The sequence below is a fragment of the Phalangium opilio genome, unplaced genomic scaffold, assembly GCF_054372755.1.
Source record: "Phalangium opilio isolate 3A_F unplaced genomic scaffold, DU_Popi_V2 ptg000024l_1, whole genome shotgun sequence".
NCBI lineage: Eukaryota > Metazoa > Arthropoda > Arachnida > Opiliones > Phalangiidae > Phalangium > Phalangium opilio.
Window position 1 is genome coordinate 10,127,166 of NW_028324155.1, and position 25,825 is coordinate 10,152,990.

General features: G+C 35.5%; 2 protein-coding genes across 3 annotated transcripts in view; both read right to left on the minus strand.

Annotated features, from left to right (window-relative positions):
* Nucleotides 1–1,357: 1,357 nt before the first annotated feature.
* Nucleotides 1,358–16,042, minus strand: LOC149692818 (intermembrane lipid transfer protein Vps13-like). Its single transcript, XM_089868779.1, has 11 exons — nt 15,912–16,042; nt 13,129–13,210; nt 12,866–13,055; nt 10,717–10,880; nt 8,883–8,960; nt 8,337–8,506; nt 6,802–6,916; nt 6,087–6,181; nt 3,216–3,339; nt 1,536–1,616; nt 1,358–1,468 (listed from the first exon to the last, which is right to left on the minus strand). The coding sequence occupies exons 1-11, from the start codon at nt 16,040–16,042 to the stop codon at nt 1,358–1,360; spliced, it is 1,341 nt and encodes a 446-aa protein (XP_089724905.1).
* The window catches only part of LOC149692819 (intermembrane lipid transfer protein Vps13-like), a 33,431-nt gene continuing 23,526 nt past the window's right edge, over nt 15,921–25,825 (minus strand). For both annotated transcript variants that reach the window (XM_089868751.1, XM_089868752.1), the window contains exons 15-18: nt 19,865–20,008; nt 19,117–19,276; nt 16,130–16,249; nt 15,921–16,060 (exon numbers count right to left, since the gene is read on the minus strand). In XM_089868751.1, the coding sequence (XP_089724877.1) occupies nt 16,209–16,249; nt 19,117–19,276; nt 19,865–20,008 (345 nt within the window). In that variant the 3' untranslated portion in view covers nt 15,921–16,060; nt 16,130–16,208. The remainder of the gene's footprint in view (nt 16,061–16,129; nt 16,250–19,116; nt 19,277–19,864; nt 20,009–25,825) is intronic.

Below are 25,825 nucleotides of genomic sequence, written 5' to 3' on the forward strand. Positions count from 1 at the left end.
TTTTCGTTTTTCCACAGCGAATTACGTTAGTTTAAAAACAGAACTTGCATCGGTTTGTTCTAATTGGTAAATTTGTGCAAGAACCGCTAACGTTTGCTAAGCCTTGCACTCGTTATCGCGAATAACAAAGCTAAAAGTCGGTTATCAACAACGAATTACGTTAGTTTTAAAGCAGAACTTGCATCGGTTTGTTTCAAGACCCGCTAGCTTAAAATACATTTGCTAAGCCTTGCACTCGTTATCGGGAATAACAAAGCTAAGCCTTGCACTCGTTATCGGGAATAACAAAGCTAAGCCTTGCACTCGTTATCGGGAATAACAAAGCTAAGCCTTGCACTCGTTATCGGGAATAACAAAGCTAAGCCTTGCACTCGTTATCGGGAATAACAAAGCTAAGCCTTGCACTCGTTATCGGGAATAACAAAGCTAAGCCTTGCACTCGTTACCGGGAATAACAAAGCTAAGCCTTGCACTCGTTATCGGGAATAACAAAGCTAAGCCTCGGTTATCACCAACGAATTACGTTAACAGATAAGTTTGCATCGATCGGGTTGTTTGCATTCTACGTAGGGTATGTTTGCTCTCTCATTCAAAATCGCGAATAACAAATAAAGAAATTCAGTTTTCCATAGCGTATCTATATAGGGTATTTATTTCTATATATAATTTTAATTACCGGCTTTTTAAAATAAGTAATTAATTTCAACTAAGATATTTCTTAGTCGTTATATTACAAATGTGCGAAAATATAAATTTTTATCCAAAGTACTAACGCGCGTAATTATTACTTTTTTTTTGCAACAATTAAAAATTTCGATCTATCGACGTTAGCGCAGCTGCAAGGGGGAGGGGAAGGGAAGGGGCGTGGCCTAAACTATTTCGATCTATCGACGTTAGCGCAGCTGCAAGGGGGAGGGGAGGGGAAGGGGCGTGGCCTAAACTATTTCGATCTATCGACGTTAGCGCAGCTGCAAGGGGGAGGGGAGGGGAAGGGGCGTGGCCTAAACTATTTTGATCTATCGACGTTAGCGCAGCTGCAAGGGGGAGGGGAGGGGAGGGAAGGGGCGTGGCCTAAACTATTTCGATCTATCGACGTTAGCGCAGCTGCAAGGGGGAGGGGAGGAAAGGGGCGTGGCCTAAACTATTTCGATCTATCGACGTTAGCGCAGCTGCAAGGGGGAGGGGGAGGGGAAGGGGCGTGGCCTAAACTATTTTGATCTATCGATGTTAGCGCAGCTGCAAGGGAGAGGGGAGGGGAAGGGAAGGGGCGTGGCCTAAACTATTTCGATCTATCGACGTTAGCGCAGCTGCAAGGGGGAGGGGGAGGGGAGGGGAAGGGGCGTGGCCTGAACTATTTCTAATCTTGAGAATGAATGGATGAACTGGGAGTCGAAGACCACTTGGAACCCGAGGATCGCCTTTCTTGCAACGTGTTGCGCATGGCTTCCTCCATTTTACCAATTATGAACTGAACATTTTTTGGAATAATTGCGGTTAAAACGACTGTTAGTGTCCTTGGTTCGGGAAAAGCTTACCTTGCAGAGTTCGGCATCTTTCAAACAAACTATTTTGCCGTTTTCCGAATGTCCAAAGAAACCAGTTTTTTTCTTATGATCCTAATTACATTTAGTAAAAATTAAGCGTAAAATCAATTAAATCCATGAGTTCATGTGTCAGTTAAACCTCAAATTATTAACTCCTGGGTATGAATGGGAATAGGAACTGATGTTTAAACAGCGCAACTCTAGCGCCCCCCTTTGGTCCAATTTTGTCAAGTAGTCACCCCAAATACATTCGAGTGTGCTACTCCACTTTATTTAAGTAGTTGTAACCACCCAGATATGCAGGAATTCAAGATAGCCGCCATATAAAATCATCAAAAATTCAAGATGGACGCCATACAACGTCATCAAAAATTCAAGATGGTCGCCATACAACGTCATCAAAAATCCAAGATGGCCGCCATACAACGTCATCAAAAATCCAAGATGGCGGCTATGACGTCATCCCAAACTCAAGCCAAGAATTTGAAACTTACTCAATATTTTTCGCTCAGCGTTCAAAAAAATACGTCGGGCTTGGAACATCTACATGGCTAAGTAATTGATTAAACGGTGCGTAGACGTACGTAACCAGTTAAATTGCCCACCTCCCTTGTTATTAGTACACAGGAGGGGGAAATAGCACGCTGGAAGGCAGGGCTCGAGCGGAAATTTTTGAGTGAGTTTCAAATTTTTGGTTTAAGTTTGGGATTGATTGGATTTTTTAATATGGCGGTCATCTTGCATTCCTGCCTATCTGGGTGGTTACGACTACTTATTTAAGCCTTGGCTACTTTTAATCCCTCGTTTCTCTCCTGACCTCAACTGTATGGACTCGCATTTCATTTCAGTCGGAAATTTTTGGCACTAATTCAGGACAAAAATTTTTTGAACTATAAAACTATAAATCCAATCACATTCTTGAAAAACTCTTATAACATTAGCTTAATAAGAAAGACGCGGAAAAACCGTTTAGGTTTCCTAGGCCTTGCCACCAATTCAAACTGTGCCATCGCGTGGGGTAACGTGGCGATACTGCAAAGGCCCGGATTTGCTTACCTTTCATATTTAGGGGTTATTAATGTGCTAAACACGGATACAGAATGCGCGTGAGGTTGAAATTTGTTTTCACTCTACAGGATAGGCAACTCCCTATCTCAAACGACAGCTTATTCTGAACATACTCTGTTACAACATCGGTTGTCAGCACTCGCAAAGCTAGGTCTGTATGTAATCTAGCCTTGCGCGTGCTGTTAAGAGACGAAGAACATCAGGATTTAAAATATCGGCGAGTTTTTAGCTGGAGTGTACGGACCTTTAGGCCTTGGTTTCGAAAACGTGTAGTAGGCTGTAGGCAATTTCACACGTATTTGAAACTAAGGCCTAGAGATCCGTGCATGCAGTCGAGCTAAAAAACTCGCGGATATTTTAGATCCTGAAGTTTTTGGTTTCTTGACAGCACGTACAAAGCTAGGTTACATAGAGACCTAGGTTTGCGCGTGCTGACAACCGATGTTGTAAGAGAGTATATACAGAATAAGCTGTCGTTCAAGATAGGGAGTTGCCGATCCTATAGCGTGAAAACAAATTTCAACCTCACGCAATGCGCATTCTTTATCCATGCTGCTAACTTTGATGAATTTTGGCCCATAAATGAATAAATGTTGACATTACCTTTAACAATATTTTGATTCCCTTTTCCGTGATGACGGGAGTCTCTTTGACTTCGTCCCACGTGTAATTCCAAGGGGCGTTCCATTGACCAAAAACGTCACCTTTCTCGATGTAGATAATTCGCCTGCAATCAGATAACATTCCCGCAAATTTAGAGCAATCTCAATATACTCACGTTACAGCGGAAGAAAAGGCGCCGGAAGAAAATGCTTATATACAGTGTCAGTAGCCCTAACTTGGAACAGCTCTAATTTGGAACACTTTTCTCTTAAAATCTTCGTAACTTATGTTTGAGAGCTTCGAATTAATACTTCAAGGGCTCATTTTGAAGATTGAAAACCCCTCTATTCATAGAACACGGTCGCAAAAGTCTACCATAATTAGATAAACGAATAAATATTTTGCATAATTATAATAAAGGGCAAGTTCTCCAATCGGTTTCAGCACATAAGCCTTTGCAGTCAATGGGAAAGACATAAGTACGTTTATGAAAGCAATTCCATTGAAATGGCTAACGCCAGGCCAAAATGCATTGAGAAACCAACACACATATGGTTCATGCAACTTTTGGAAAACAAATTTCCCTGAGATTTCCAGGTTTTACCCCATATACTTCCACGAGTTTTCCATTTTTTCCCGTATATGGAGTATCCTATGGGGCGAATGTTAACGAAGGAAGGGGGGGGCGAATAGGACTATTACATAATCAAAGAACATCCCCGTATCTCTAGTAGAACCAGAGTTATGAGCCTCCAAACTACAGTGTAATGATAATCCTATGGAGGGAATTTTCACGAACATTTTCCTCAATTACTTGGCCCCATTTTACTCGATCCACAAGTTGTTCGTATGGTTGGATGGGGTGCAAATAGGACTATAACATACTCAAAGGACATCCCAGTATCTCTAATGTAATACCAGAGTTATAGCCTCCAAAGTTTAATGTAATGTTAATCCTATAGAGGGAATGTTCACGAACATTTTCCTCAACTACTTGGCCCCATTTTACTCGATCCACAAGTTGTTAGTATTGTTGGATGGGGGCAAATAGTACTATAACGTACTCAAAGGACATGCCCGTATCTCTAATATAACCAGAGTTATGAGCCTCCAAAGTATAGTGTAATGTTAATCCTATGGAGGGAATATTAACGAACATTTTGCTTAATTACTCGGCCCCTGTTTGACGCAAATTTGCCAAATTTCCCTGAAATTTAGTAAAAATTCGAAATTTCCCTGAAATTTAGTAAAAATTCGAAATTTCCCTGAAATTTAGTAAAAATTCGAAATTTCCCTGAAATTTAGTAAAAATTCGAAATTTCCCTGAATTTTCCCTGAGGTTTTTGTCAACTATTTATTTCTTTGATTTTTCCAGGTTCTCCCGGTTTGTATGAACCCTGTAACAGAAAATATGACCTCATTCGCCTAAAATGCGCATCCTAAACTCAGCAACGGAAAAATTCGTTGAGTCTAATAGAACTGGCGCTGATACTCACTCATACGCTCAATTTTAGTTGAACAAGTGACTAATTAACTTAAATATTAGCATGAGTGAATAATATGTTAGCTCCCTATAAGTTACTCAGGCTCCATAGGCGTAATGTATCCAGCGATTTCTTCTCATTTCTCTCTTGTCGAAAAAAAATACCGCTGGTACGGCTCCTCGACCTCGAGTCGTCGGCTGCTTTTTCACCAAGGGAGTGTTTTAGTCGTGAATGTTTATGTTTTAACAATTTAGCATTAAATCATGGCGTTTATGTCAGTACTGAGACAAAAAAAAATATGTAGGAACTCAATGCAATTTACCGATATTGATCAAGAATGCTAAAGATAAGAGTTGTTATTGTGACTTGAAACCAGAAAATTATACAACTGAGCTAAATCCAATCCACTGATCTCTTAACTGTTTTCTTAACCGAGGCTACTGAGCGAAATATTCGGCTGCTTAAATAGCTCCGATATCATTGGCTAGTTTCCACTACACGCGCTTCCGGGGAAAAACCGGAAAGAAGGGTAAATAAGATTTTCGTTCGCGTGGCGGCCGCAGAGCGTCGCATATAATTGGGAATTAGGCGGCGCGGGAGAAAACGTTGGAGTATAAAAATGAATTGCCTGAGTAACTTATAGGGAGCTAACATATTATTAACTCATGATATTAGTAAACAAAAAGTGACTAAATAAGGGCAAATTAAGCTATAAAAAGATCCACTTGATTTAAGTGAAATGTTTTCAAAGATGACCGATTTTCATAATAAAAGATATTTTGAAGGTTGGTGTCGTAATTAAACCCAATCTATGGGCTTTAGTCGAAGGAAAGGTCACCTAATAAAAGGTCAACGGCGAAATTCAATTAAACTATTTTGGAGCACAGCTCAGAGTGCAAAGCAATTGATGCCATTTTAAATGAAAAACAAAACATATATTTCAATTGGATTGATTTTAAATATTAAGTTAAACATTCAAGCTCCACGATTTTGGGGTTTGATCAACTGTGATCTCGCTATTTTTGCGTTCAAACCGTCATACAGTCAAATACATTACGTTTTACGTTGTGGTCGAGAAGATAAATAACACCGAAGTGATCAAAAAAGTGACAAATAGTAACTAATTTTAGTAACTAGCTTTAAAAGAATTATTAATGCAAGTTGACTTTCCTTGCGAACTCCCGTTTTGGCTTGGCGAAGGCAGGAGGCATTTGTGGGCGGGATTTATAAGTGCATGTATAAATCCCGCCCACAAGCCTTTGCCAAGCCAAACCCGAAGTTCGCAAGGAAAGTCCCCTTTAAGCCTAGTTTTGAAGTTGATTTTATGAATTGATTAAGTAATTTTGCGCGCTTTATATAAAAGATAGAAAAATATTAATGGACTTACTGACTGGTGACCATCAGGAAGGTTTTCTTTTCGTCCGTTATTGGGACATGAGCCACGTACGTATCCGTGGACGCGAATTTCCCCTTTTCCACGTCCTGCACGATCAAAAGAAAACCAAACATAAGCTCTCCGTTCGAAATTGATTAAACCAAAAGTGGATGAGGGGAAAAGTATGAAAATTGCCAAAAGTGATGGCGAGTCATCAGAGTTTCGCCGTAGTTGACCGTTTTATTGGCGTAGCTATACTGGGCCTGTTCACTCCCCTAAAATAGGTCTTGTGTTAATTCGCGGTTACGCGGTTACCGTCGTCTGCTATTGTGTATGCTAGAACTTCCTCGATTTGTGTTTGTACTAAGGACAGAGTAGCTGGTAATGTTTTAAAAGGTATTTGAAGGTATAATTTGGATTTAAGTAAAGTTATCGAAGAAATAGAAGAGCACATAAAACTTGATACGTTTAAACCAAATCTCGGTAATTTAGCTATAGCGCGAGCAGCTTGCATCTTGATGCGCGTGATCGAGTGGGCTATGGTTAAACCAAGGAGCATAAATGTCTGAACTACTTTCAGTCGCGAGTTTGCAAGTTCATCAGTCACTAGTAAACTAAATAGTTATTGGCGAAACTTTGATGTCCGCGTTTTTTAACACAGGCTCTATGGCCATTGTCATACTTTCCCTCTCATCCACATTTGGGGACACTAAATGAATGAACTCACGAGAAGTAATCTTAATCCTTCAGCTTCAAAGGTAATGTATGGTCGTATAATGGTATCAGGTTGAATGAACCTTGGCAGTCTGACCCTCTTGACCTCTTCGGAGGTATCCATCGCTCTGCGAATAACGTAATATTACGAACCATGTAAAATATTCTAAAGTCGTAATTCTTTTTTGAGACTTATAATAAGCCATTCCGAAGAAACCGAAAGGAATCCCTGGGCTAACGGTTTTAAAGGGAATTAGAAGCTTCGTTTGAAAAACCTCTGATTTATATAGCAAAAGACAGAATTAATTTCTGTGAATTCAAAAATATCAAGCTTTTAATTCTCCCTCCGATTTCTGCTGGTTATTTGGCCGCAATATGCATTTCAAAATGCTTCATTTGAAATTATTTGAAATCCACTTTTTATGAAAGGCTAAAACGTTTCCCGTAGTCCGACGTCACAGATATATTTTTCACGTCAGAGGTGCCACTCTCTTCGCTATCAGACCCAGAGTTTAGACTGAGGCGAGACGCTCGAGACACCGCGTATAGGATTCCCGCGCATTTTTTCCTGACGTCATAGTGATGTCGACAAGACAGAGTTGTTGATGGCTGCGTTCAGTAACCGGCATCAAAAACATCGATGACTAAAAGATGACATCGATGTCTTACTGAACGGTTTTTCGCGTCTTTGGGCGTGACGTCATGATGCTCATCGGATGCCCATCAGAAAAATCAGCTGTGAGAGGAGGTTTTTTTGATGAGCATCGGATTCATGACGTAAATTTCGTCATTTTGCGCCGCGACAATTAAAATAATGTAGAATTGACAAATATTATCCTTATGGATAATAATACTAAAAAGCAATATATTATTTCGGTAAAAAATGGATTCTGACAGAATTTTTATTTAATTTATAAATTGAAGTACAATATCTTTGTAAATATTTCGGATTTATTATTTAAGCCTCTGCCCTAACGTTATCATAATATCGTCGCCATTAAGAAAAGCAAAGCATCGATTACACAAAATTGTGCCGTTCAACAACTGCAACGTCATCATGACGTCAGAAGAACACCGATTTCATTTTCCCAAACATCGATGTTTTTCCTGATGAGTGTTACTGAACGCAGCCGATATATCGAAACCGAGTTTTCGTGATTTTTCAATGGATTTTAAAAATAGAAACTTTGCTTCAATTATATTAAAAAACTTGATATTTTGAAAGTAAAGACTTGAAAGTGTGTGGTAAAATATGATATGAATTTGTAAATATCGCATTTATTCGCATTCCGTCATCTTAGCTATTATGATCACGTGATTTGTGGAAACTTGGGGGTAAGATGGAGATCTGAAAACCGCGTGATCAGAAGCAACTGGGAAGATAAGTTTGATCTCTCCCCCCCCGCTTGTAGGCGTTAAATTTGTCACGTGACCGCGTCATGTTTTGCTTTGTGAAAGGCAGCAGCTTCTACTCCCTTTCTAATTATCTCCGTTACAACCGGGCCCGATTTATTTGTGACAATGTGGAATAGTTTAATTAGGACTTACTTTTTGACAGCGTCCAACGATCCACTCGCAAAATCGATAGCACCAGCCGTTGGTCTAGCAACGACACCAATTAAGCCTTTGCCCACGCCTTTAAAGAAGCCACCGAAGCCCTCCTCTTTGGCTCCCGTCATTGGTTTCGTCACCACACCCGTCACACCTTCCACGAAACCCTAATAACATATTTCATTAACAAAAGAACAAAAAGTTGACATAAAAAGTTTCGTGTGTTAAATATAAAATTTGTTGTTAAAAGCGTCACGATTGACACATCACGGGCAAACTTTCTGAAATCTGGTGACAAATTGCATAGACCTATTAACATTAAAGGCCGCGCATGAGAAGTTGCAATGTTTGGGGGCATGAGTTATAGCGCTTCTATGGAGTTAAACTACGATGGACGTATGGGAGACCTTTTGAAATTTAATATTAAAATTAAATGCCTAGTATTTAAAACCGAGATAGTACAATTAAAATCATGTTAAGAAATAAAGTGTTTAAGTTCTAATGGGAACGGTGCATTGATATTAGTAGGCCGCTATAACTCACTAAGCCTTGGCGACGGTACGGGATCACCGCTTCATCGGCGAATAGACGGCGATGTCCGCCGATGCCGTGCCGAAAGCGCTGTGTATAAATGCCCGTAAGCCCGGGCGCCCAATTTAGTGAGTAGAATTTCATTAAACGCCCTAATTTTACGTCTATCAATTGAATTCGATAAAATTTTACCTCGGAAGTTCAATTAATACTTTTACAATAAGTAATACAACACTGTTTTATAAAAATAAACTCGAATGCGTAGCAATTAAGGCAAAAGGAATGGCTAAAAGTACTGCACTGCCCCCAAACATTCTTTCTACGCATGCTCACCTCTCGAAATTTTCCCCCCTTTTCACCCCCGCTCTACCAGTGAAAAGGTCTATTAGACACGGAGCGTGCCAATAGAATTTTGTTAATAAAAAGGCAGGGTGTTACGCGATTAATCGGAGGTGCTAATTTCAAACAAATTATTTTAAAATAATTTAAACTGTATTTTTTGGATGTTTCACCGGAGCCACCGAGATATCAAGGCCAGTGCGTGTCGATTTTTACGTGGGGAAATATCCAGTTTCATAGAGGAAATATTTTCACCCAATATGTGTACTAGATGGCGCTTTTATTTATTACAGTTGCGAAGGGGGCCTTCCATAAATTGTCGTTGATATTTTAGGGGCCAATTATAAAATTTTTATGAAAGAGAAAGGTTTCATCCTTAAATTAACGTAATTATTTTTTATTGAATCTTTTGTTTAGATTGTGTGGACAACAAAATTAATTATGAGATTTTAACATTGTTGTTTTTTAGTAAAGCGAAACTTCTTGAAGTTGCTAATTCACAGTTTTATTATACCATAAGAGGAATTTTTTTACTCCTTCGTAACCTTTCATTTTTTAAGCTTAGCTCTTTTATCCTTTACTTCTTTGGCATGATTGTTTAGTAAAGGCACGGAGCTGTATTGTAGAAGGAGTAGAGACTCGTAGCTTCCCCTCTACTAAAAAAAGCTAGACCTTATTTGTCCATAAAAAGGGGATATGAATTTTGACCCTCCCTCCAAACCTAGGCGAGCCCATGTAAACAATAAAGATGGCCGCGAGCTACGAACGTTCAGGAGGGTTAAGCCTCGGTCTTTTGTGTATCGAGTCCGTTTGCAAATCTTATTCAAATTTTTATTTTTACTATTATTTCTATTTATATTAATTATAATATGGAAAATATTCAAAGAATTAAGCCGGGAAAGAAGAAAACGACGCCTTCTTTAAAACACGTGACGTCAGAGATTGTTTACATAGGCTCGGTATGCGCGAAAATCGTGCGCGGACCACTAGTACGCTTATGTCTAGGCCCTAGAGGCCTAGTCTCTACTCCTTCTACAATACACATCCGTGATAAAGTTCTTCGCCAATTTTCTAAAACGCTTTTTTACTATCCGCGACCTCGGCTTCACCGCTCTACGTCTAAACCTTGCCCTAATATTGTAGCAGTCGACGGGGTCACGAGGCTGAACTAATTTTTATTTTACGATACTAAAAGCGCCCCCAAGCGAGAAAACACGGCGAACTAAATTTGTTAAAAAAATATTCTCGCTTCGCGATAGGCACAGGCCTAGATCATCTCGGATGCTCCGGTTTCACTATTGCTTGATTGGTCTTATATTTCGCAGAAGAATAGATAAAAAAAAAAATCACTTGATTTTCCATTTCACCCTCCCTTTAAGTTCCCTCCCATCTAGTTCCATTTTCACTCAAATGATTGGAACAACACTTTTTTTTAGTCTTACGGAAATGGAAATTGCATATCATACTTAATTTTATTATGTTACAAAAAAAAGGTTGGCGCACATACCATTACGAGGTTTTTTCCACCTTGGGCCATTCCTTGCGCCGCGTTTTGCGGTCTTCTGTTAATTTGTTGTTGCCGTCTTCTTTGATAGTCCTTGTCCATGGTCAGAGCTGCCAATCCTTTTCCTAAGGAACCCGTGATACGAGACACGGCGCCCGCAGCTCCACCTATAGTCAGTAATAGATTAATAAACAGGAGTTGCGCATATTCGAGAATATTATTATTCGAGAACTCTAACGTTATTATTATTATTACAGAATTTTAATCAAACCCTTAGGTCAAATTTGTAATTTTTGAACTGCCATTTTTTAGTCTATTTTAGAAAATTTGAGAATTTTATTGCTATTTTATAATCGATTAAAGAAATCAAAAGCCATTTACTGGCTTTTATAATCGATTAAAGAAATCAAAAGCCATTTACTGGCTTTTATAATCGATTATTCTGTTAATTTTGACGATTAATCGAACTGGAGATCTAATAAGCATTGACTATTCTAACAGTATTTGAAAAGAATTTAATCGATTAATTTTTTGAGTTTTATGTATGACTATTCTGTAATTTCATTACTATTTTACAATCGATTAAAGAAATCAAATGCCATTTATTGGCTTTTAGAATCGATTATTCTGTAAATTTTGATGATTAATCGAACCGGAGATCCAATAAGCATTGAGTATTCTAATAGTATTTTAAAATAATTTAATCGATTAATTTTTTGGGTTTCATATATGACTATTCTGTAATTTCATTACTATTTTATAATCGATTAACAAAATCAAAAGCCGTTTACTGACTTTTATAATCGATTATTCTGTAATATTTGACGATTAATCGAACTGGAGATATAATAAGCATTAACTATTCTCATAGTGTTTTGGAAAAAATTTAATCGATTAATTTTTTGAGTTTTGTATATGACTATTTTGTAATTTCATTACTATTTTATAATCGATTAACGAAATCAAAAACCATTTACTGGCTTTTATAATAGATTATTCTGTAATATTTGACGATTAATCGAACTGGAGATCTAATAAACAATAGTATTTGTAAAAAATTTAATCGATTAATTTTTTGGGTTTTATATATGACTATTTTGTAATTTCATTAATCGATTAATGAAATCAAAAGCCATTTACTGGCTTTTAGAATCGATTATTCTGTAAGTTTTGACGATTAATCGAACCGGAGATCCAATAAGCATTGACTATTCTAACAGTGTTTGAAAACAATTTAATCGATTAATTTTTTTGGTTTTATTATAAGGCTATCTTATTGCTATTTTAGAAACACTCGATTAACGAAACCAATAGCCATTTACTGGCTTTTAGCATCGATTATTTTGTAATATTTGATGAATACTCAAATTGGAGATCTAATAAGCATTAACTATTCTAACAGTATTTGAAAAGAATTTAATCGATTAATTAATCGGGTTATATACAAGACCTGTAATTTTGTCGATTAATCGAGGTTTCGAATAATCAATTCAAAAAGAATTTAATCGATTAATTAATCGGGTTATACATAAGACCTCTGTAATTTTGACGATTAATCGAGGTTTCAAATAATCAATTCGAAAAGAATTTAATCGATTAATTAATCGGGTTATATACAAGATCTCTGTGTAATTTTGACGATTAATCGAGGTTTCAAATAATAAATTCAAAAAGAATTTAATCGATTAATTAATCGGGTTATATACAAGACTGTGTAATTTTGACGATTAATCGAGGTTTCAAATATTCAATTCGAAAAGAATTTAATCGATTAATTAATCGGGTTATATATAAGACCTCTGTAATTTTGAGGATTAATCGATGTTTCGAATAATCAATTCAAATCATTTGATTTACTGATTTTCACAAAATAAATTATTTGATATTAGTCGATTAATAGAACAGTTTTTGACCTTGAAAATAATCGATTAATCTAATCGTGTTCCTAATAGGAATTTACTTTTCTAATCGTGATTGAACCAAAGTTCTTAATCATTAATTCCAGTAAAACCTTAATCAATAAAATTAGCGCCATATTTATTAAGTAATTAGTTAAAATTAACATTAAATTTAAATACCGTTATACTTTAATTGACATTTGAGATTAAGAAATTAAGAAATTATATTTGTAATGGAGGTAGGTAGTACTCACCGACTGTATGTCCGAGCAAACTCTTGACCCCTAAGGCCAGACCCTCGGCGAATTCTTCGGGTCCTTCGATAGCCCCTTGAATGGGCTCGTAGAAAAAATCGCCGATACCCGATTTGATGCCCAATAAAAGACCAACGGGGTTGCCTATCACGTCTAATCCCAGCAGAAGCACGTAAAATTGCTTAATAGCCTTGACGACAAAAGCGCAAAAATCTCAGAAAATGTTCGAGAATGCAGCAAAAAAACATGTTGGGAAAACTCACCTGACTACTGTAGTGTGAAACAGCTGCGTTGATTAGCTGCTGATTGGTCATGAAACTGTTGTTTCTTTCGAAATAGTTCAATCTAATTGGACCAAAGAATGATTTTAGCACAATGACCAGAAGATACAGACTATTATCACGGGAAGTATAAGACTGTTGTTAACCAAGTGCTTTATTAGTTCCGATCTCGGCGTCAGTTATGGAATGACGCTTTTGGAGTTTTAAGCGTTGCCTACGCTATATCAAGGCCCGAGTACGGCACCCAATTTCCATTGAAAAACTGACAATTTAATTCGCCGTTTTTTCCCACCAGGAGCGCTTGTAGCAGGACCTGTGTGACGTCATATTATTTGAAATACTTATTTTCCCGCGCTAGAAAAGGCGACGAGACGGGCGAGTAGAGAGTTTAAGCATCCCCTATACGCGTACGTGTAGCCACCTTTGACAATGCATTGGTCTAATGCACTGTGGAAGGTAGCTACACGTACGCGTTTAGGGGATGCTTAAACTCTCTAGTAGCTCCCGGCTTAAGCCTTAAGGGAGAACGGGTCGGGATTGGGTACGTGCGTGTACGCTGTACGCGGCAGCGGTTTCGGCCGATTTCGGCGTCGATTGGGAATGGGAGTTTGGGACATTCTAGAAAATTATTTAAGGCCATTGTTACATAATCATGCTCGCGACCCTTATGATCTTCTTACAATCAGAAAAACACTAATTTATTTATACACTATCCCGAAAGATTTTAAATGTGAATAAATAATTAAATGGTAATTGCAACAAGTTTAAAGTGTTAGTGACATAATTTTCGTCACCCACAAACTTAAAATGCTAAAAAAAATCCTTGAAAAATCTAGTTTATTATGATATGTTTACTTTTGTATTTGGTTTCGTAGAAATTTGTAAAATTGCAATCAAAGTTTAGTGTTTGGAAAAGACCTAGTTAAAATTTTGTTTAGCTTGATGACGTAGTAAGGAGAAATTTTCACTCTAGATGTCGCTCACGTGACGCCTATAAGTGTCTCAGCGCCGCGTTAAGCCTATTTTATTCAGATTCGCGCGGCATTAGTAGACTCGGGAGTCTCGCGCTTGGCTTTTCCGCGAGATGCCGTGAGTGACGTATCAAGGAGAAAACCCGCCAAATATCTTCTCCGCAAAATTTGCTTTTGGCCCCCAAATTTCAAGTTTTCAAAGTGTTTTTTCCCGCGTTTTCCTTCATATTTAAATATTAATCAAGCATATTTTTGGAATCAGAAGAGTTTAAACTCTCAAAAAAGTAAGGTTTTCTTCAGATTTGAGATAATTTTTAAATCACGTCGCTATTCCTTTAAGTGAAAAACTTTCAACATGCTTGTTTCGTATCATGAACAATGACATAACAATGAATAGTTTCAATTATCGTTTTTGATAAAAATAATAATTATCATTATTATAAATCTTTCTAATAATAATAAAAATATATTATAACTATTAGAATATTAGAATAATTACGCATTATTAATAGCATTGAAATGCTGGAAAATAGTAATTTTTTATTAAAAAAATTGGCCCATCATATTTATGCACGCTCCCTCCAATTTCAAATAAATGGAAGATCCCTTAAAATGGGACTGCTACGAGCGCCGTCTGCGAAAAGAAAAGAGCAAAAAACAAGGTGTCGCGTTCCTTAAAAGTCCCCCCTAGCCAGAAGAGCGTACTCGGGCCTTGATATAGCGTAGGCAACATTCTAAGCTAAGGACCCGGGTGGGAAGTAAGGAGTTTTTTTAAAACTGGACATTAGGCCAGCGAACCCGGGTCTGGAATAAATAAACTGGTCCATGACCATTGACCAGGGATCGAGCTTCGTCTGCTAAACTAAAGAAGTGGATAATAGACCCAAGGTCACCCAACCAACAAATCTTTTGAATTCTTATAACGGCTCAGATCTCGTTCTACCAGTTTTGAGGTGAGAAAGGGATAGACTGATTGGCTCAATTTTGCCATGCGCAGAACCTGTTTTCCCACAAGAGTCAGACTCTGTCGAGACTAGTCCAATCAGAAAAATAAGAGATTTATTTTCGTAGCTCAACGACAGATGGTGCTACAGGCAACCTTGTTAGTCACGTGATCATATCCTTTAGAATTAGATGGAGACGAGACCCAGCCAGCTTCTTTATTTGTTGGTTGGGTCTATTAAAATAGTTGAGTTAATGACTGGACTCTGGTTTTTCTCGAATTTTCTTAGCAGTCTCATGGACCACTGACCCCTCCGATTTAATTTTTAAACTGGACCAAGCAATTTTTAACTGCGGTCATTTGCCCTGTGCCACCACCTTATTTCCCACGCAGCTACTAAGGACTAATTTTGGCGTCAGCAACAGATTTATGTCAGTTCTGACGTCATGGCCTAGGTAGGCTTAGCTTTGTCAGTGGGCGGTGGCCATGTTTGGTACCGCTTTGGTTCTATGGGCAAGATAGCATGGATGACGTCACACTTAAGTCTTTTAGACTGCTCTATAGGATCTAATGAAACTTTTACGTCACTTTCCCACGCTCCTAACCTAGAAAACTATATTCCCCCACTGTCGAATTCTTTCGTAAGTTTAGGAGAATCTCGATACTGGGATTGGGAAGCGTAATTTCGATCTCCAATGCCAAATAGAATTTTTTCTAACAGCAATATGTACTGTACAAAGCGTTAAAGTCTTATACTTCTCAGGATAGAACTCATTAACTTCCATTATGATTTTTCATATAAATTTCTTAGTAACAATTCCTTAAAATTTTAAAAGATGTCTTTGTCTTACTTGAATACAACGTCTTGAACTTCCGTTATGGTGACACCGATACTTTGCAATAGCAGATTGAGAAAGTCCGAATGGATTCCGAAACTCTGTTGGTGTCCATCCGTCGATCCCGAATCCACGCCCCCCGACATTGAGAAGCTCAGATGAACCTGAATAAGGAGTCACGTTTAATTACTCCTATTTAAATACGATTTAAGGAAGGGGTGGAGGGGTTTTACCTTCAATGGCGAGAAATGTAGATTATCAAAGAAACTCTTCTGTTCTTGGTAGAAATAGTCCTTGGCGAGACCTTTCAAATCAATAGCCGCCGTTTCCTTGTCCAGCGATAGTTTTTCCTCCTAACAAATAAAAACAATTTCGAGTTGAATTTAAAATTGGGCATTTTATAATTAACTTCATTTGATTTTTAACAAGAAGTGATATTTTTTCCACATTAGCAACGGGTCTCTGAGTAATCTCTCAACATAGATAGAAAAGTTCGGATTAAATAAGATTAGAAATGAAATATTCGAAACCAAACTAGATACGATTAATAGATCCATAAAGAAAGTTCGATTAATCGATTAGAGTTCTCGAATATTCGGACACCGACAGGGTAACCTTAAAGCAAAGCGCGGATCCCCTACAAGTTGACTTTGCTTACGAACTCCAGTTTTGGCTTGGCGAAGGCAGGAGACATTTGTGGGCGGGATTTATAAGTGCACTTATAAACCCCGTCCACTAGCCTTTGCCAAGCCAAAACCCGGAGTTCAGGAGGAAAGTTACCTTTATAGGGGAGTCGCTGGACACGCGCTTTGCTTTAAAGCAAATGTCGGCTCCCGTCCGTAGAGGTTCTATCATGCTGATTAAGGTAAGGACATATACCAAATTTTACCTTACCAAAGTCAGGAACCAATCAGAATTCGTCCACGAGAGCAGAGCTTAAAGCAAAGCGCGGATCCCCTACAAATTGACTTTCCTTAGGAACTCCAGTTCTGGCTTGGCGAAGGCAAGAGACATTTGTGGGCGGGATTTATAAGTCCACTTATAAATCCCGCCCACTAGCCTCCGCCAAGCTAAACCCGGAGTTCAGGAGGAAAGTCAACTTGTAGGGGATCCACCGGAGCCGCGCTTTGCTTTAAACTAACCTTTGCTAGGCTAAGCGGTCAGTCTACACCCCCTAACTAGTCTGCTACTACGAACTTTCTAATGACGTCACACCCTCCTATCTATCCTCTGTAATGGCAGCCTGCTGAAACTTTCAAAATTCCCTGCCTTTTCGACCCATTTTTAAATTCCCTGCCTTTTCCGACCCATTTTTAAATTCCCTGCCTTTTCCGACCCATTTTTAAATTCCCTGCCTTTTCCGACCCATTTTTAAATCCCCTGCCTTTTCCGACCCATTTTTAAATTCCCTGCCTTTTCGACCCATTTTTAAATTCCCTGCCTTTTCGACCCATTTTTAAATTCCCTGCCTTTTCGACCCATTTTTAAATTCCGCCTTTTCCGACCCATTTTTAAATTCCCTGCCTTTTCGACCCATTTTTAAATTCCCTGACTTTTCCGACCCATTTTTAAATTCCCTGCCTTTTCGACCCATTTTTAAATTCTTTGCCTTTTCGACCCATTTTTAAATTCTTTGCCTTTTCGACCCATTTTTAAATTCCGCCTTTTCCGACCCATTTTTAAATTCCCTGCCTTTTCGACCCATTTTTAAATTCCCTGCCTTTTCGACCCATTTTTAAATTCCCTGCCCTTTCGACCCATTTTTAAATTCCCTGACTTTTCCGACCCATTTTTAAATTCCCTGCCTTTTCGACCCATTTTTAAATTCCCTGACTTTTCCGACCCATTTTTAAATTCCCTGACTTTTCCGACCCATTTTTAAATTCCCTGCCTTTCCGACCCATTTTTAAATTCCCTGACTTTTCCAGGATTTCCAGGTACTGTGGCAACCCTGTTTTGCTTAAAGTGTTAGTGACATAATTTTCGTCATCCTCAAACTTAAAATGCTAAAAAAATCCTTGAAAAATCTAGTTTATTATGATATGTTTACTTTTGTATTTGGTTTCGTAGAAATTTGTAAAATTGCAATCAAAGTTTTGTGTTTGGAAAAGGCCTAGTTAAAATTTTGTTTCGCTTGATGACGTAGTAAGGAGAAACCAGAAACTTTCACTCTAGATGTCGCTCACGTGACGCCTATAAGTGTCTCAGCGCCGCGTTAAGCCTATTTTATTCAGATTCGCGCCGCATTAGTAGACTCGGGAGTCTCGCGCTTGGCTTTTCCGCGAGATGCCGTGAGTGACGTAGCAAGGAGAAAACCCGCCAAAAATCTTCTCCGCAAATTTGCTTTTGTCCCCCAAATTTCAAGTTTTCAAACTGTTTTTCTGTGTTTTCCTTCATATTTAAATATTAATCAAGCATATTTTTGGAATCAGAAGAGTTTAAACTCTCAAAAAAGTAAGGTTTTCTTTAGATTTGAGATAATTTTTAAATCAAGTCGCTATTCCTTTAAATTCGTAAATCATCCGAAAGAGGGCGCCCATTACCTAAGTCCGAAAGCATCGTTTAAGAAACGTAATCAGATGGCGTTCTGTTCGTATTTGGATACGTGACGTTACGTTAACGATACGGTTTCGCAAGGCTTAGTGGACTACTTGCTTAAGATGAAATTTAGACTTCCAGGATATGATTCTTTAGACACAATTCGCTATGTTTTTAGCTTTTCAACTCCACTAAATTTTGCACAATATCCTATTTCCCAAACCCATAAGAGAACCCCAAATGTGAACACCCAGACCCTAAATATCGAACACTGGACACAATCGTGAACACCAATGATAATTAAAGGGTAGGAGTAAAAAAGTTCTTATGTTTAACCAAGAAGTGATATCTAGTTTATTAGGGAGAAGGTATAAATTCGTCTGCACATTCATAATCTAGCTTTATCTGCAGTCCAAACGTAAGTCCGGAGTTAATCCCCGCCCCCTCTAAATTACAACCAGCATCTCATTGGTTCTTGAGAACTCACTTCAGCGCGGCGCGAATGGCAAAAATTACGTACTTTCCGACTGAGGAGAGTGTAGCAAAATAGCGAGGTGTCCTCCTTTTACGTCCCCCTTGTATTTTGAAAGGGGGACTGGGACTATGGCACGCGAATACAAAGGCATCTTGCACCTTCTCCCTAGTAAACTAGATATCCCCTCTTGGTCATGCATGCACTTACTGGTGAATTCCAGATTCTCCATGGTGATGCCTCCCAGGAACAAGGCGACGTTCATGTCGTGTGTGCGCATGACCACTTTGGTCCCAATATCGTACAGAGCGAAACTCAACATTTTCGACTCTTCATTCAGTCCCGAGGCTCGACAAACTTCCAGCGCGATCTAGATCAGTTCAGTTCAAACGTCAAAGAGAAAAGTCTACTTAAAGGGTTAGCGACACCAAAAATCAAAATTTTTAAAATTAAACCATTGCAATCCTATCCGAAAGAACAAATCTTCTTGATTCAGAATATGCAGTTTATAATTTCTTTCTGATTTTTTAAGTCTTATTCAAAACCTACTTACTGAACTTTATCCAACCATTCTATCAATTTAAAATTGAGGTACCCCTGGTGACGTCACGATCGAGAGCACGTGCCCCGAACTCTTTATCAGGAGCTTAGGCGCTAAACCAATAATTAGGCTTAGCATTTGCAACGAGAAATGACAAATACTTGACGCGCTTTAATAGCAAACGGTACCCTTAATGACGTCACCAGGGGTACAAATACATTTCTTTGCTTTGAAGCGTGTTCAAAGGTGGGTATTTTCTTTTTCATATTACAAAAAGAATAAATTTATTTGAATCGTTTCACTTGGGATATAAGCTTAGATGTTTAGAAACCAAAACTAGCCATTTTTCAAAAAAGGTGTCTCTAACCCTTTAAGAACGCGATGCGATGAAATTAAAGGTATTAGTGTTCATTATACCTCGTTTATGTTGAAGGTCAGATCGAGGTCGGTCATTTGCGTGTTTTCTCTGTCAGTCGTTGTCGTTTCGGAGTCGGTCAGAGCGCCCGCTTTCGTAACTTGCTTCAAGGCCTTGGCATTTATATTCTCTGCCAAGGCGTTCGTCTAACGAGAAACATTTTAGAAATCGGTTAATTAATAACAAGACTAATTAAGCTTATCAAATTGTTCATCAACAACTGAAACGGATGAGTATTGTAGCATGGCTGCAATACTGGATTAATTATTCGAAATAAAATTACTAAATTAGATTAATCACCTTCTGTATTCATTAATCGAAATAAAATTACTAAATTAGATTAATCACCTTTTGTATTCATTAATCGAAACAAAATTAGACTAATCACCTCTTGTATTCATTAATCGAAACAAAATTAGATTAATCACCTCTTGTATTCATTAATCGAAACAAAATTAGATTAATCACGTCTTGTATTCATTAATCGAAGCAAAATTAGATTAATCACCTCTTGTATTCATTAATCGAAACAAAATTAGATTAATCACGTCCTGTATTCATTAATCGAAACAAAATTAGATTAATCACGTCTTGTATTCATTAATCGAAACAAAATTAGATTAATCACGTCTTGTATTCATTAATCGAAACAAAATTAGATTAATCACGTCTTGTATTCATTAATCGAAACAAAATTAGATTAATCACCTCTTGTATTCATTAATCGAAACAAAATTAGATTAATCACGTCTAGAATTCATTAATCGAAACAAAATTAGATTAATCACGTCTAGAATTCATTAATCGAAACAAAATTAGATTAATCACCTCTTGTATTCATTAATCGAAACAAAATTAGATTAATCACGTCCTGTATTCATTAATCGAAACAAAATTAGATTAATCACGTCTTGTATTCATTAATCGAAACAAAATTAGATTAATCACGTCTTGTATTCATTAATCGAAACAAAATTAGATTAATCACGTCTTGTATTCATTAATCGAAACAAAATTAGATTAATCACGTCTAGAATTCATTAATCGAAACAAAATTAGATTAATCACCTCTTGTATTCATTAATCGAAACAAAATTAGATTAATCACCTCTTGTATTCATTAATCGAAACAAAATTAGATTAATCACGTCTTGTATTCATTAATCGAAACAAAATTAGATTAATCACGTCTTGTATTCATTAATCGAAACAAAATTAGATTAATCACGTCTTGTATTCATTAATCGAAACAAAATTAGATTAATCACGTCTTGTATTCATTAATCGAAACAAAATTAGATTAATCACCTCTTGTATTCATTAATCGAAACAAAATTAGATTAATCACGTCTTGTATTCATTAATCGAAACAAAATTAGATTAATCACGTCTTGTATTCATTAATCGAAACAAAATTAGATTAATCACGTCTTGTATTCATTAATCGAAACAAAATTAGATTAATCACGTCTAGAATTCATTAATCGAAACAAAATTAGATTAATCACGTCTAGAATTCATTAATCGAAACAAAATTAGATTAATCACCTCTTGTATTCATTAATCGAAACAAAATTAGATTAATCACGTCTTGTATTCATTAATCGAAACAAAATTAGATTAATCACCTCTTGTATTCATTAATCGAAACAAAATTAGATTAATCACGTCTTGTAATCATTAATCGAAACAAAATTAGATTAATCACGTCTTGTATTCATTAATCGAAACAAAATTAGATTAATCACGTCTTGTATTCATTAATCGAAACAAAATTAGATTAATCACGTCTTGTATTCATTAATCGAAACAAAATTAGATTAATCACGTCTAGAATTCATTAATCGAAACAAAATTAGATTAATCACCTCTTGTATTCATTAATCGAAACAAAATTAGATTAATCACCTCTTGTATTCATTAATCGAAACAAAATTAGATTAATCACGTCTTGTATTCATTAATCGAAACAAAATTAGATTAATCACCTCTTGTATTCATTAATCGAAACAAAATTAGATTAATCACGTCTTGTATTCATTAATCGAAACAAAATTAGATTAATCACGTCCTGTATTCATTAATCGAAACAAAATTAGATTAATCACGTCTTGTATTCATTAATCGAAACAAAATTAGATTAATCACGTCTTGTATTCATTAATCGAAACAAAATTAGATTAATCACGTCTTGTATTCATTAATCGAAACAAAATTAGATTAATCACGTCTAGAATTCATTAATCGAAACAAAATTAGATTAATCACCTCTTGTATTCATTAATCGAAACAAAATTAGATTAATCACGTCTTGTATTCATTAATCGAAACAAAATTAGATTAATCACGTCTAGAATTCATTAATCGAAACAAAATTAGATTAATCACCTCTTGTATTCATTAATCGAAACAAAATTAGATTAATCACCTCTTGTATTCATTAATCGAAACAAAATTAGATTAATCACGTCTTGTATTCATTAATCGAAGCAAAATTAGATTAATCACCTCTTGTATTCATTAATCGAAACAAAATTAGATTAATCACGTCCTGTATTCATTAATCGAAACAAAATTAGATTAATCACGTCTTGTATTCATTAATCGAAACAAAATTAGATTAATCACGTCTTGTATTCATTAATCGAAACAAAATTAGATTAATCACCTCTTGTATTCATTAATCGAAACAAAATTAGATTAATCACGTCTAGAATTCATTAATCGAAACAAAATTAGATTAATCACGTCTAGAATTCATTAATCGAAACAAAATTAGATTAATCACCTCTTGTATTCATTAATCGAAACAAAATTAGATTAATCACGTCCTGTATTCATTAATCGAAACAAAATTAGATTAATCACGTCTTGTATTCATTAATCGAAACAAAATTAGATTAATCACGTCTTGTATTCATTAATCGAAACAAAATTAGATTAATCACGTCTTGTATTCATTAATCGAAACAAAATTAGATTAATCACGTCTAGAATTCATTAATCGAAACAAAATTAGATTAATCACCTCTTGTATTCATTAATCGAAACAAAATTAGATTAATCACCTCTTGTATTCATTAATCGAAACAAAATTAGATTAATCACGTCTTGTATTCATTAATCGAAACAAAATTAGATTAATCACGTCTTGTATTCATTAATCGAAACAAAATTAGATTAATCACGTCTTGTATTCATTAATCGAAACAAAATTAGATTAATCACCTCTTGTATTCATTAATCGAAACAAAATTAGATTAATCACGTCTTGTAATCATTAATCGAAACAAAATTAGATTAATCACGTCTTGTATTCATTAATCGAAACAAAATTAGATTAATCACGTCTTGTATTCATTAATCGAAACAAAATTAGATTAATCACGTCTTGTATTCATTAATCGAAACAAAATTAGATTAATCACGTCTAGAATTCATTAATCGAAACAAAATTAGATTAATCACCTCTTGTATTCATTAATCGAAACAAAATTAGATTAATCACGTCTTGTATTCATTAATCGAAACAAAATTAGATTAATCACGTCTTGTATTCATTAATCGAAACAAAATTAGATTAATCACGTCTAGAATTCATTAATCGAAACAAAATTAGATTAATCACCTCTTGTATTCATTAATCGAAACAAAATTAGATTAATCACCTCTTGTATTCATTAATCGAAACAAAATTAGATTAATCACGTCTTGTATTCATTAATCGAAACAAAATTAGATTAATCACGTCTTGTATTCATTAATCGAAACAAAATTAGATTAATCACGTCTTGTATTCATTAATCGAAACAAAATTAGATTAATCACCTCTTGTATTCATTAATCGAAACAAAATTAGATTAATCACGTCTTGTAATCATTAATCGAAACAAAATTAGATTAATCACGTCTTGTATTCATTAATCGAAACAAAATTAGATTAATCACGTCTTGTATTCATTAATCGAAACAAAATTAGATTAATCACGTCTTGTATTCATTAATCGAAACAAAATTAGATTAATCACGTCTAGAATTCATTAATCGAAACAAAATTAGATTAATCACCTCTTGTATTCATTAATCGAAACAAAATTAGATTAATCACCTCTTGTATTCATTAATCGAAACAAAATTAGATTAATCACGTCTTGTATTCATTAATCGAAACAAAATTAGATTAATCACCTCTTGTATTCATTAATCGAAACAAAATTAGATTAATCACGTCTTGTATTCATTAATCGAAACAAAATTAGATTAATCACGTCCTGTATTCATTAATCGAAACAAAATTAGATTAATCACGTCTTGTATTCATTAATCGAAACAAAATTAGATTAATCACGTCTTGTATTCATTAATCGAAACAAAATTAGATTAATCACGTCTTGTATTCATTAATCGAAACAAAATTAGATTAATCACGTCTAGAATTCATTAATCGAAACAAAATTAGATTAATCACCTCTTGTATTCATTAATCGAAACAAAATTAGATTAATCACGTCTTGTATTCATTAATCGAAACAAAATTAGATTAATCACGTCTAGAATTCATTAATCGAAACAAAATTAGATTAATCACCTCTTGTATTCATTAATCGAAACAAAATTAGATTAATCACCTCTTGTATTCATTAATCGAAACAAAATTAGATTAATCACGTCTTGTATTCATTAATCGAAGCAAAATTAGATTAATCACCTCTTGTATTCATTAATCGAAACAAAATTAGATTAATCACGTCCTGTATTCATTAATCGAAACAAAATTAGATTAATCACGTCTTGTATTCATTAATCGAAACAAAATTAGATTAATCACGTCTTGTATTCATTAATCGAAACAAAATTAGATTAATCACCTCTTGTATTCATTAATCGAAACAAAATTAGATTAATCACGTCTAGAATTCATTAATCGAAACAAAATTAGATTAATCACGTCTAGAATTCATTAATCGAAACAAAATTAGATTAATCACCTCTTGTATTCATTAATCGAAACAAAATTAGATTAATCACGTCCTGTATTCATTAATCGAAACAAAATTAGATTAATCACGTCTTGTATTCATTAATCGAAACAAAATTAGATTAATCACGTCTTGTATTCATTAATCGAAACAAAATTAGATTAATCACGTCTTGTATTCATTAATCGAAACAAAATTAGATTAATCACGTCTAGAATTCATTAATCGAAACAAAATTAGATTAATCACCTCTTGTATTCATTAATCGAAACAAAATTAGATTAATCACCTCTTGTATTCATTAATCGAAACAAAATTAGATTAATCACGTCTTGTATTCATTAATCGAAACAAAATTAGATTAATCACGTCTTGTATTCATTAATCGAAACAAAATTAGATTAATCACGTCTTGTATTCATTAATCGAAACAAAATTAGATTAATCACCTCTTGTATTCATTAATCGAAACAAAATTAGATTAATCCGGTCTTGTAATCATTAATCGAAACAAAATTAGATTAATCACGTCTTGTATTCATTAATCGAAACAAAATTAGATTAATCACGTCTTGTATTCATTAATCGAAACAAAATTAGATTAATCACGTCTTGTATTCATTAATCGAAACAAAATTAGATTAATCACGTCTAGAATTCATTAATCGAAACAAATATAGATTAATCACCTCTTGTATTCATTAATCGAAACAAAATTAGATTAATCACCTCTTGCATTCATTAATCGAAACAAAATTAGATTAATCACGTCTTGTATTCATTAATCGAAACAAAATTAGATTAATCACCTCTTGTATTCATTAATCGAAACAAAATTAGATTAATCACGTCTTGTATTCATTAATCGAAACAAAATTAGATTAATCACGTCTTGTATTCATTAATCGAAACAAAATTAGATTAATCACGTCTTGTATTCATTAATCGAAACAAAATTAGATTAATCACGTCTAGAATTCATTA

What these genes read in the sequence shown, in the direction of transcription:
- LOC149692818 (XM_089868779.1), bottom strand. Translation starts at nt 16,042, where the DNA reads ATGTCGGGGGGCGTGGATTCGGGATCGACGGATGGACACCAACAGAGT. An exon ending in TTTCACACTACAGTAGTCAG is followed by an intron (nt 13,056 to 13,128) that starts GTGAGTTTTCCC and finishes TTTGTCGTCAAG; the next exon opens with GCTATTAAGCAATTTTACGT. An exon ending in CGTACCGTCGCCAAGGCTTA is followed by an intron (nt 8,507 to 8,882) that starts GTGAGTTATAGC and finishes ATATGTTATTAG; the next exon opens with GGTTTCGTGGAAGGTGTGAC.